We start from the raw sequence: 13,182 nt of genomic DNA on the forward strand, positions 1-13,182 counted from the left end.
ATTAAAATCAGTGTGTTATCTTTCTTTTTTTTAATTTTGTTTTTTTAATGGATGGAATTTTTACAAATGCCTCTTACTTTTTAAATTGGACTGGTCTCCCCCCGCCTTCTTCTTCTATTTTCCCCCATTTTTTGTATTGTGGATAAAGAATCTCTTTCTTTTCAACACTCGGCTGGATCATACCTTTTAAGCATTTTTTTTCTTTTCTCAACTTCAGACATTAAAGAGAAGGGTAAAAACAGAGGAAAAAGAAGTAATACTGCCACCTAGAGGCTGGAGGCTTAGAAACATCTTATATCTCAAGGCTTTTAACTTTGTTTATTGAATGGTACAGTGGGAAGAGCACGGTTTGCTCTTTTGGAGTACTATCAGTAGCTAGACTGGAGTAAAGAGAAAGCCTTGACTTGAAAGTTTACAGTGAATCTGTTTGAAGCCTAGCAAAAAGCCTTGGATGTCTTAATGGCAGTGTTTATAACTTGGAAAATTGCACAACATGAAGAAGAAAAAGAATTAGCATTGCAAATAATTATGCTACAAATTCAAAAACTACAAATAAGTACAGAAAACATTGAAAAGAGATTTGAGATTATAGAACAAAGAACAGAAAGAATGGAGGGAAGATTTGAGAATATTTTCAAAACTATGATGAAATTTGATGATAGAGTTCAAAAAAATTGAAGGAAAATATGAACAAAGTGATAAGAAAATTGTTGACATTGACAGTAAATCTAGTGTGGAGGGAAATGTAGGAGTGGAATATCGAAAGGAGAGGTTGACAAACTGGAACTCTATCTCATACTTCAAAATATAGAACAAGAAAAGGGAGGAAATCTGGCAGAAATAATGAGAAAAAATTTGACAGAAGCACCAGTGATAACGAAAGGCAAGCTAATGGAAGGAGCAGATGAAGGGTTTTGAGTCCTTACAAGATATGCAATGAACAACAAATTGCCAAGAGAAGTCCACATAAGACTTTTCAAGAAAATAATTATAATCCAAATTCTACAAATGGGAAGAGATTTAGGACTGCACTACTACTGGAAGGATACAGGATGATGAAATGAAATGCCTTAATAAAAATTAAGTTAAACTTAGTTAAATTTTGAGTATTATGTATAAGACAAAGTAATAATAGTTTATAGTAAAATAAATGATTAACAATGATAATAATGCATATATATATTAGATTAATTAGATTAATTAATTAATTAAATTAATTAATTTAAGTAATCTAATCTAATACATTAGATTAATAATGAGGACTATGGAGATGATGTTGAAAAGCTTTGTTATAAAAGATAAACAATTTTATATAGAATAGAATATAAAGATGTAATATTACCGGAGGATTCCAGGATGATATAATGAAATGCCATAATATAAATTTATTTTAAATTTAGAATATTTCACATAAAAAGGATGTAATAATAGCTATAGTCAATGAATGTTTAATAATCATAATAATTGTATACATATATATTAGATTGATGATATGAGATTTTATGTAAATTGCAAGTGAAGACTATTGTGAAGAGGCACAAAAGCTTGGTAACCAATTGACACACTGTAGGAAATTTGAGGATGGTTTTTATACTTTGTGTGTGTCTATGTTTGTTTGTTTTATGATTGTTTAAAAATAAAAACTTTTATTAAAAAAAACAAGATGAACTGGTTCAGGGGCTTGGCAGGCCTGGGTTGCTGCCAGTTCCAGCAACCTAGGCTGCTAAACCACTACCAGTTTGGTTGAACTGGTCTGAACCGGTAGGAACCCACCACTGAAGTAAGTTATGGTGTTTCTCTGGTGCACAGTAAGCAACATCATTCTAACAGAAATCATTTAGTTTACAAAACAGCCACTTGGGAGTTAATTCCTTTCAAGGTGCATTGGAAAGGCAGAAATGTGTACAATGTATTACATTGAATGCAGGATGAATGGATCTTTTTACAGCTGTACAATTTCCTCCCACCACCTCTTTCTTCATAGTCCCTTGTGTCTGACTTTCAGCTCTTCAAACTGTATATGGGGATATGGAGGAAGGACAGGAAACAATCTGTTATTGGATGCCATTCTATGGTAGTTGGATATTGTAGTGCTAGATATAATCTGATGAATTAATTTCTAGTAATCTAATAAATTTATGTATTTATAAGAACGACTCTCTTCATTTTTCTTAAGCTGCCTAAAACTGACTTCTAGCTATTATTCTAAGTGCCAAATTAGTAGTTAGTAAATAAAGTCAGTATAAAATTCTAAGATTTCACAGAGATGAAAATGGTACACTCAATTTTATCCTACCTATTTTCAAATATATTCTCTTTTTCTTCTACTGGTTCTGATTTGTCACAGATCAAACCACATATCATAAAATAAATCTATTCCTAATGAAACTATATTATTTCCAGTACATAATAATCCAAAATGTTTTGTTTTTTCTTTAAAAGCCACCAATGGTACTGTACTTTATGTATAGTTCCCAATAACTTTTAAAAAATAGTTTTCCAGTCCAATGTAGGAGAGATAACATTGTTCGTAATAATGCTAGGTATTTCCATGCACAAAAGATAGTAGACTAGAATGCAAACTAAATTGAGGAAAACAGTTTGGGGGCTACAACAGAGAAGAGTATTCTAGTGGGAAAAATCTGACTGTCCTATTTATTTCCCATATTTGCCTGCCTTTTAATTCCCATTAATCTAGCAAATGTGTGATTGGAATACATATTTACCAATTGATATCAAGATTCATAATCAGCAAAATAGTGTGAGGTTAATATTCTTACTTATGCATTTGTAAAACACTAATTTGCTCAGAATATCATCAGATAGAATTGAGAGTGTGTATCCCATTTCAGTGAACCAAGTAGATTTCTGAAAGAATTGAACCAGAACCTCAGATAAGCAGCTGAAAAGCCTACTATTCTCTCTCGCTAAGTGTTGATTTAATAGTTGCAGGGCAAGAGCAAAGCTGGAGGCAATTGGTGATGGATAACTAATTGCATGTTTTGTATCACACCATGTGGCTAATGATACACTAGTAACCTCTTGAAAAGAAGCTGATCAGCATAATGTAGTCTATTCTTAGTCTTTGTCACTATAATTATAAACTTGTCTTATTTCTCTGTAGTCCAGATGAACTTAATTAAAGTTGCACATGCTGTATATAGGGTATAAAAGAGTATCTTTCTAATACTATAAGCCATATGGTAATTGCTAGGTAGTAAATAAAACCTCGAATATTAGAATATCAATTAACATAAAATTACAGAACCAAGCAAAATAAGGAGTATTTTTTCTGTTTCTGCAACACAATTAACTGCTTGGCCATTGTGAAACTACATAGTATGAACAGATTGCCTTTGAAAGACACACTATATTCTACATGTTAATGGTCGAATAATCAAAGAAAAAGTAAATGACCAGAGGCAAATCTGACACTCAAACAAGTAAAGAATGAAGATTGTATCCAAACTGAACAACAAATAAATACCAGAAAAAAAATGAACTTTTAGATTTAGACCGGGGGGTGGGGACTGAAAACAATATTTCTGCAGTCCAGTCCAATCCCACTGGAGCTGGGCAATTGATTTCATATCCTCTCCCTAGAAGAAAGTGTGTAGACATCTGGAGAAGTGACATCATCAAGTGTATTGATGATAAGAAAAAAAGTAGAGACCAGGCTTTCCCAAGAAAAAACAGGCACATGTAGCTGATAGAAGACTCAATTCTCTGACGAATGGAATCAGCAACTTGTAGCTTGGACAATCAGTCTGGGGAAGCATGATCTTTGCTCCAAGAAGCAAAGATCAAAGAAGAGATGAGTGGTTTACTAAAATAATTAATCCCACAGATTATTATCCCTTCTTCCTCTTTTATCTGGCGATGAAAGATACAACAAAGAGCCTGAAAACAATATCAAGCATTATGAGCAGCTAGGCATCAAAGCCAAAGAGTGAGGACCATAAATGATGTTTTCATCTGTTCTTCCAATGGAAAGTCAACATCCAATAAGAGAATGGAGAATTTAGAAGTAAACCTATGTCTTAATGGGTGCTGCTATTGATAAAACTTTGGAATCCTAGACCATGGTCTACATTACCTACACTATATTGCCAAAAGTATTCGCTCACAGCTGCTTCTGATTATTAGGTGAGCGAATACTTTTGGCAATATAGTGTATATGATGGCCTTCTGGCAGAATATAAGGTACACCTCACAAGAATTAGGATAAATGTGCGTGGAAATAACTGGCTTAGTTTATTTGAAACAATTTAAGCTAAAACTGGAAAAGAAGGAAAATCAATTTTTAAGACCCTGTTCCAAGATATTGTAAACAATGAAATAAAGAGTGCTGGGAAAGAAGAGGAACCCAAATATATATAAAAAAGGAAATGTAGAAAGGATACACAAGGTCAGTCAAAAGGATTTAGATTTCTATATACTAATGCTAAAAGTATGAGGAACAAACAGGGAAAACTAGAAGTCCTCCTTCATTACAGTAATTACTGAGACTTGGTGGGATACAACCCATGACTAGAACCTAGTATTAGAAGAATTTAAATTGTCCAAAAGAAACAGACTTAACAAAACAGGAGGGTGAGTTGCATATGTAAGAATTAATTAGACTTCTAGAATTGCAAAAAACCAAGGATAAAAATCTTGAATGCATTTGAGTTAAGATAAAAGGAAAAAGGAATGGCATTATCATAGCTATATGCTACAGGAGCTCAACCAAAAAGAGGAAATAGATCAACTTTTTACTAATCATTTAGCTAAGACACACCACAGTAAGTAATGGGGGACTAACTATTCTGATATCAACTGGGAGACAAACTGCATCAAGTGGGAGATGCTGCAACCCTGATAGTTTTTAAGAAGAGATTGGATAGTGATTTGTCTAACATAGCGTAGGGTCTTCTACTTGAGCAGTGGGTTGAAAAAGAAGACCTCTAAAGTCCCTCCCAACTCTGTTATTTTTCTGAATAAATATCTTTCAGAAAGTTCAAAGCTTAGAAAATAATATTTACTAACTATATTAGGAAAAAACTGAACAAATATTTGTATAGCTGCTTTAGATTCAGATTTTTGAGTACAGATTCTCCATTTTAAACTGAGTCTAAAACTCCATTTGGTGGAATCCACCATAGTCTAGCATGCTTTTCAAATATCTTGACAATATGCTACTTATTGTCCATTCCTTTGATTATTCAAAACGCGAAACTATGAGTGCAAACTTCAAAATTCAATGACAGTGCAATTCAGTACCTCTCAAAAATAATGAGAGAAATCAAACAGAAACAGTAGGGAAATATTGTGAATCCTGTTAACTCTCATTGTCTTACATGACTTCATTAAACTGGGCCAAGATTATTTACATTAAGAAAAATTAAATTGTTATTATTATTTAATGGCACTTTACCAGATTCATCATGATCATGCTTCAAGTAAACAGGATCTATTTTAAAGGCACATGTTAAATCCGATCTCTTCTTCACCCTGCACCAATATTGAATATAGATGGTCACTGATTTATTTAAAAGTTTACCTATTTCTATTAAAACTAGAAATAGAGATATAAGTTTAAATCAATTCAGATTAATAAATGGAGAAGTATTAACTGGAGATTAAACTTTGATCTCATTAATTAATTAGAGTTGCTTTAGATAATTTCTAGGATCCTTTCCAAGTCTACAGTTCTAAAAAATAAAAAGAATTAACTACAAAGATTAATGAATTCATTAGTGTTTAAGTCACGTAAATGTACAATCTCCTTATCTTATAAATATTGAATGTAACAAACCTAAATATGACATTACATATATCCTAACCATTAGTAAACACTTTGTAACATGTATTTTGCATGCTTTCCTTTAAAATTTCAAGTATATTCTGGGAATAGAGTAATACATCATATAGAATCTGGATTAACACAGTGAATGGGGGATTTCTGCTAAAAATTGTAATTCTGTCTGCACAAGGCTTTCTTTATCATGAATGAGCCAGAATGAAATGCATACTATCTTATGTTCTCTTGATTCCTTATGCCAATGGAAACATATCAACAAATTGTGGAAATTCTTTTTCTGGATTGTGTTTTTTTAAAATCATAATGTGGGAACTAACCCTATGGCTTGCTTTTCTAGGAAGAGTGAGTCTGAATACATGCAATTCCTTCTTAAGAAGAGGCAACTCAGAAGAGGCAAGAGGGATCTTGAACTACTTTGAATGATAAGCAGCTTGTTTTAAAATTTGTTGAGTCACTTTTGATCTAAGCAACCAAGCGGGAGCAATCAATTGGTAAAACCAGTAGAGTAAATTAGAGTAATGGCACATAGAAACTCCATATAAGTCTGCCTACTATCATACTCCTTTAGAGAAAAATGTCATGTGATAACACTATTAATAATTCTTGCATTCCTTCTTACCACATAGTTGAACAATCAAAGTTGACCAGGAGCCACTTATGAGGATTAAAGTTGAATGAATCTGCATACTACCAAAAAAAGAAAACAGATCAACTATTATAGGATGACCTGAAATAGTTTCCAAAATGTCATTCTTTAAAATGCGATAAATATTGGTATGTTCAAAGACCTCTTTGAATTTCCAACTCAGCAAGGGCGTTGCTGTGGGAAAAATAGTAATCCTTCCTGATTACTAAGTATGTTCACCATCCTGAGTTATGCATAAAAATAATGAAGACTGTAGTAATTGTCTGCATTACCTACATAAAAGATGCATGTATTACTTACATGAATGGTCAGTATTATCTACATGGTCTGCACTACCTACATGAAGGACATCTAGCAAGGGATAAGCTGCACCTTACAAGAACCAGGAAGAATGTATTGGGGAAATGACTGACTCAATTTATTAGAAGGGCTTTAAATTAAAACTGGGGGGGGGGGGAGTGACCAACCCTTATGATATTTGGGACCTATTCACAAGCATAAACCTCAACACAACCAAACAATCAGGTAAGGAGTGATAGGAAGGAAGAAAAACTATAAAATAGGATATAAAATAGGACATATAGGAAACATACCCAAGGTCAGCTTTAAAGGACTCAAAATGCCTAATGTGCAAATGCTCAAAGTTTGGGGGAAAACAAGGTGAACATCAATTACTGTGGGCAAATATGATATAGTTGCCATTTACCAAAACTTACTGGGATGAAACTCATGACTTAAATGTACTGATGGAAGAATATAAACTATTCAAAAGAAACAGACCTTACAAAAGAGGAGGTAGAGTTGCATTATATGTAAAAAATCACTACCGGTATATATCTATAGAAATGCAGAAAAACAAGAATCAAAGCCTCCTAGAATGTATATGGGGCAATATAATATTTGAGGGCCTACTACAAAAAAGAGAGTCAATTTATTATCCAAAGCAATACAAGAAACAAGTGTTGGAAACCAGTCAAGGAGAGAAGCATCCCATAATTAAGGAGAAATTTCCTAACAGTGAGAAAACTAACCACTTCTGCCTTCAGAAGTGGTGGATGCTCCATCATTTAAGGCTTTTAAGAAGAAAATGGATAGCCACTTGTCTGAAGTGGTATTGGGTCTCTTTCTAGGGGTGAGAGGGTGACTAGCCCAAAATCATCCATATGGTCTTATGCCCAAGGCAGGATTAGAATCTCCTGGTTTATAGCCGGTGCCTTAACTGCTATACCTAATTGGCTTTTTTCACACAATTAATAAAGATTATTCTTGGACTAATTTGACAAAATTACTTAATTTTATAGACCAAATATAACCACCAGCTAATGCTATGTGAATTGGCACACTGTCCTCACTTCATCCCAATGGTGTTAAGAATGGCAAAAGACCTAGAGATATGACCCAGCAACTCCTGTTGAAAGGAAAAGTTTGGAAATACTAGACTTTCCCTGCATCTTAAAGGTTTTTTGATCAGGTTACTGTGCGGTTATGTAAAACAAATGCTTTAACTTATTTGATAGGAATAGTGAGTAGATAGTAGAAGTAGGAATAGTGAGTAATAGTAGAAGTAGGAAATTTATTCACACTTATTGAATGGTTTCTACCCTGAAAAATGCTGTGTTACCCTGCAAGTGATGATTCATTTCCTTCCAAAGCCAATAAAACCTACCCAGGAAATTACGGTGGGCTTTGTTTGCTGATAAAATGAAAAGAAGAGATGCTTTACAGGTTAGCTTTCCCCCTCCTTTTTCTTTATTAGTCCGTAGCCAGTAGGCACTGACCTTCTCCAAATATTGTTTTTTTCTTCTGTTGACATAGAATTTATCTGACAGCTGAAGAGAAGCCCAGGAAATTGCATTGCCTTTATCTAAGGAAGCACAGGGAAAGTAGCTAGGCATTATTGAAAAGGGGGAAGAATATAAAAGAAAAATATTACACACGAAATGTTAAACAAATTCTTCTCACCCATGCTCTGTTGTGAACTGAAGAAACAAAGCAAGAACTTTTCTACCTTGATTTTCAAATAAATGCAGGTAGGAAAGATGGTAATTAAATGGAATTATGTATTTCAAATAAATTGACAGTATCAATCTATAGTTCTAGGGCTATTGAAAAAGGAAAGCCAGCCTTGCTCATCACTTCATTTTTGCTGTTTCCTTTGAATAGAAAGAACATCAAAGGAACTTGGTTAGTTAGTTGGTTTCATTTCTATTTTCCTGTAGTCAAATAAAAGTCCCAAAGGGGTCTTGATTTATGATTCCTTTAGGATCATGGCTCAGTCACGTGCAATGGTGCTGGCAAAAAAGACAGAAACACACAACTATATCCAAGGGTTTGTGACTACTTTATACTATTTACAAAGGAGTTTTTTAAACTATCAGCCAAAAAGGACATTTAGCAATAGCAATAGCAGTTAGACTTATATACCACTTCATAGGGCTTTCAGCCCTCTCTAAGCGGTTTGCAGAGTCAGCATATTGCCCCCAACAACAATCCGGGTCCTCATTTTACCCACCTCGGAAGGATGGAAGGCTGAGTCAACCCTGAGCCGGTGAGATTTGAACAGCCGAACTGCAGAACTGCAGTCAGCTGAAGTAGCCTGCAGTGCTGCATTTAACCACTGTGCCACCTTGGCTCTTTCTATGTAGCATAGTTCTCACTAGAGAACCTCTCAGACAGGTACACACATAACTTTTCAAATGACTCTTCTGCTGCCCCCTGGATCTGGACAGGATGAGGAATATGTAGGAAAAGGGAAAGATTACTCACCAGTAAGGATAAACTATTCCCTAACATGAGATAGGGGAAGCAGCAAATTTTAATAGAAGTTTATGCCCATGGATTCTGAGATGGCCTAGTACCAAGACAATGAAGGAGAGGCCTTTCCTCAATCTGGCAGGAGAGTTTTGTGGAAAGATTGGTAAAGGGCAAAAAGCAGTCTCCCCCAGATCCTCTTATCACTCCTACCAGATTTGGCAGGAAGCTGCCAGAATTGAGCAAGGTCCCAGGAAAACTGGAGAAATCATCTGCCAGCTTTTTTTAACCATCCCAAGAAATAACCAACAGATGCTCTAGAAAAAGCATGGAGAAACAGGAGAAATTCTATTTCACCATGTCAACCCCAAAGAATGCTATTTGAGGAGCTACTTTTAAACTTTGATATTTACTATTCTTCTGAAAGAAAAGCATTTTCACTGTTTAAAAACATGAACGTAAGGCTCTTTGAAAAGAGCACTGAATTAATGTTTAAAGTAGCCTAGCTGACAGCAAGGGATGATGGGTGCACCATATACAAGCTGCCTCTGCACCATACACAAGCTATCTCCCACCCGTCTATTAAATGTTTCTCAGGTTTCTTTTCAAACAAAAGTCTAGTGCTTTAAATCTTGGCTCCCTGTTTTAAAAATAGGATAAAGAAAACAGCTAAGAGATAAATTGAGGGATTTTATTATAACCCCCTGGAGAAACATATTTCTCAGCATTTCTTTAGAAATCTCCCAACAACCTACTGCTTCCCTGTCACCTAAATTTTAATAATGCATATTAGGATTTGCATGTAATACTAACAAATATGAAACAGATTCCCCTGATTCCCTTTCCTCCTGGTTTCACAAGCTAGCAGCTGCTCTGAGGTCTCTGAGCCAGAGAGCAGTTGAAATACCTGGCCAGTATGGGAGAGAGTACAGTGTGAAAGGATCTGATTTTACCCCTGCCAGGAAAGCAGTGCCCAGGGACTGCAGGGCATGCCAATTTCTGACAATTGTTAAACACTTTATTAATGAAGTGTCCTAGCAAAAAAAATAGTCAAGGGAAGAAGGAGCACATCTCCCTTGTTATCTGTTCTCCACCAGTTACATGTCTTTTTTACAGTAAGACCACATTTTCATTATCTAGATGCAATGGTTTCTTGATACACATCTGTTTTGTAACTCATTGAATTTCATACTCAACACATTTTGAAACCAAACTTTGTCTCAGTACTCAATTGGGTTCTCAATGCACAAGCTAGGACTTGTCTATGTCAGCTGCCTTGTGATTCATTACAAGTACCAAATTTTGTTTGGTACTCATCATTTTTGGTACTTATTGCACCTCCCAGAATCAATTAATGATGAGTGCCAAAGTACCATTCTATCACTTTTAGCAGATCTTGTGTATCCCAGTCAAGAAGCAGGTGTGAAAGATACCCATGAAGCCTGAATCTCTTTTTTCCAATGCTAAAAGATATAGAATATATTTAACTGATAATAAGGTCTTGGAGCAAAACCAATAGAGACAACATTCCTGTCAAATGTGAAATCCATTATTCCTGCATCTGCTGCAATTCTAGGAAATCGGTAGAGGCTATACATATGTAAATATATGAACCAAAATAATGCAAATGGAGAATGTCAGATATATAGACACAGACATACCCATGCTCTTAAACACTCATACATGCATGCACATACACAACACATAAACACAACAAAGGATCACTCTCTGCAACAAAAAATGCTTTTTTCTACTTCAAGGATGAGAGATTGCACTGCCCTCCATTGGGTAAGAATATCCTGAATAATATTAATACAGTAACAGTCTCCACTGTGTTATCCAGGATTTTATTTTAAATTTTAAAAGCCACATTATAAAGGTTTAGGTTAGAGAAAAGAGGGAAGGGATGTTTCAGCAATATTACTCTGCAATAAGGAATGCAGATTGGATATGGAGTTCAGGGCTACAGGAATGCAACCTCATTTATTAAATAGTCCATTCAGGTGTCTTTTAGGATTGAATATATACTGTTATGGTTGAGTGATGGGTCAGTGTAGGCTGACAATTGATATATCATCTCCCCTAGTACTTGTTAATTCCCTTCTTACAATAGCTAAAGTGATACCAGGATTGATAGAGATCATCCCAGTGTTCTTGTTCTAGGAAATTACCCACATATTTTTTTACTAAGGCTGTTTATTGAAAGAGACTTATATTCAAAATTCTGATTAGTGTATAGTCTGTTTAGTTGACCCTCTTTCTTGCCCCAAGAGTCCAATCAGCTTAATTGGTAAAACCATAGCTGGAATTTATGGGTTAGGATTATGGGGGAAAATTTCTTTGCCATTATTCTATCTGCATCAGAGACAGTATGGCATTTCTATACCACGGAGGACCTACTTTCCTACCATTCTATTGGGCGGAGGTCAAAGCAATCCATTGTTTTGCTGTGGACAATTAACTTCATTTGTGGGTCAAGTTGTTAAGAATCACTGATGATATGTTGGGAACACTGATGTTAATACCAAACAATGTCTTATGTGACTGTAAAAGCATCAGCTAAATGGTCCGGTTGTATTACATTCTGAATTATAGGACTTCGACTTGCCTCTGCTCCATTGAGAAGGTAACGAAATTCAGGGCAGATGAAAGCACTCCCAGCATAGGCTGCATCTATATGCATCCAAATATTCTCCTCATTACCTAGGGAAAAAATATCTTAGATGCAATATATTTTTACCTAATTAAATTATTTCCAAGGTGGGGAGAATGATCAGTTGGCAGTTGCCGCACATAAAACAAGAGAGACACAAAACTAGCCATGTCTTAATGCAGTTGGCATGCCGGATGATGACAGTCAGAAAGGGAGGGTTTAATCCATGGTCTTGCTAAATATACTTTTCACTTCCAAAATTAGGACACCACCACCCAGTGACAAGCCTGATTGAAGGCTATAGGAAAATGATCAGGATGAACACTGGGAAAAATACATTTTCTGCCAGTACAAACATCAGTTTGTGCAATGAAAGGTACAAAGTACAATAGCTTGACAGTAGGGAGAAGGTCTACTACTCCTAAAGTGAGCCTTTGAAATCCCTGAGGCAATTAGATATAATTTATTTAATTTATTTCCCATAAATTTCAAGAAAGTTAATTATAATCAACTTAATCTGAATTCTATCCATGAATTATAGAAGCAGCTGTCTAAGAAAAACAGTATAAATAAATCAATAAAGTTTTGTCAATTGTCCTGAAATATACCCTATAAAAGGTAAAGGTAAAGGTTCCCCTCACACATATGTGGTAGTCATTCCCGACTCTAGGGGGTGGTGCTCATCTCTGTTTCAAAGCTGAAGAGCCAGCACTGTCCAAAGACATCTCTGTGGCCATGTAGTTGGCCTGACTAAACACTGAAGGCACATGGAATGCTGTTTCCTTCCCACCAAAGTGGTCCCTATTTTTTAACTTGCATTTTTACATGCTTTTGAACTACTAGGTTGGTAGAAGCTGGGACAAGTAACAGGAGCTCACTCCGTTACGCGGCACTAGGGATTAGAACCTCCAAACTGCCAACCTTTCTGATCAACAAACTCAGCATCTTAGCCACTGAGCCACTGCATCCCTTGAAGTATACCCAATACTGTACTACTAATTCTTAACAACTATTGACCAGTCTTTAATGTCTCTTTTGGGGAATGGTACCAAACAATAACAGTCATATAATATCTGAAGTTTTACACACAAAAAAGGATTATCTGGACCATTCTCCACTGGCTATGGAAGTTTCTCGGCTGTTGATTTCCTGATGGAATACATTTTCAGGGAATATAATCCTATTGAAAACATTTCTGCTCTTCTGATTGCTCACTGTTTGCTTTTTCCGCAGCCTTCCCATCCCTCAATTATTATATATATTTCATGGGTAGCCTCAGCAACAAGCTTCTTATTTTAAGATAGAAAATAAATTATTTCTATAATGTTC

At 35.3% G+C, this 13,182-nt stretch overlaps 1 protein-coding gene across 2 annotated transcripts in view; it reads right to left on the minus strand.

Annotated features, from left to right (window-relative positions):
- Positions 1 to 13,182, minus strand: part of DDC (dopa decarboxylase) — a 65,287-nt gene that overhangs the window by 15,343 nt on the left and 36,762 nt on the right. For both annotated transcript variants that reach the window (XM_032236739.1, XM_032236738.1), the window contains 3 exons: positions 11,809 to 11,903; positions 6,423 to 6,490; positions 5,417 to 5,493 (listed from right to left, as the gene is read on the minus strand). In XM_032236739.1, the coding sequence (XP_032092630.1) occupies positions 5,417 to 5,493; positions 6,423 to 6,490; positions 11,809 to 11,903 (240 nt within the window). The remainder of the gene's footprint in view (positions 1 to 5,416; positions 5,494 to 6,422; positions 6,491 to 11,808; positions 11,904 to 13,182) is intronic.

This window comes from Thamnophis elegans, chromosome Z (genome assembly GCF_009769535.1).
Source record: "Thamnophis elegans isolate rThaEle1 chromosome Z, rThaEle1.pri, whole genome shotgun sequence".
Classification (NCBI taxonomy): Eukaryota; Metazoa; Chordata; class Lepidosauria; order Squamata; family Colubridae; genus Thamnophis; species Thamnophis elegans.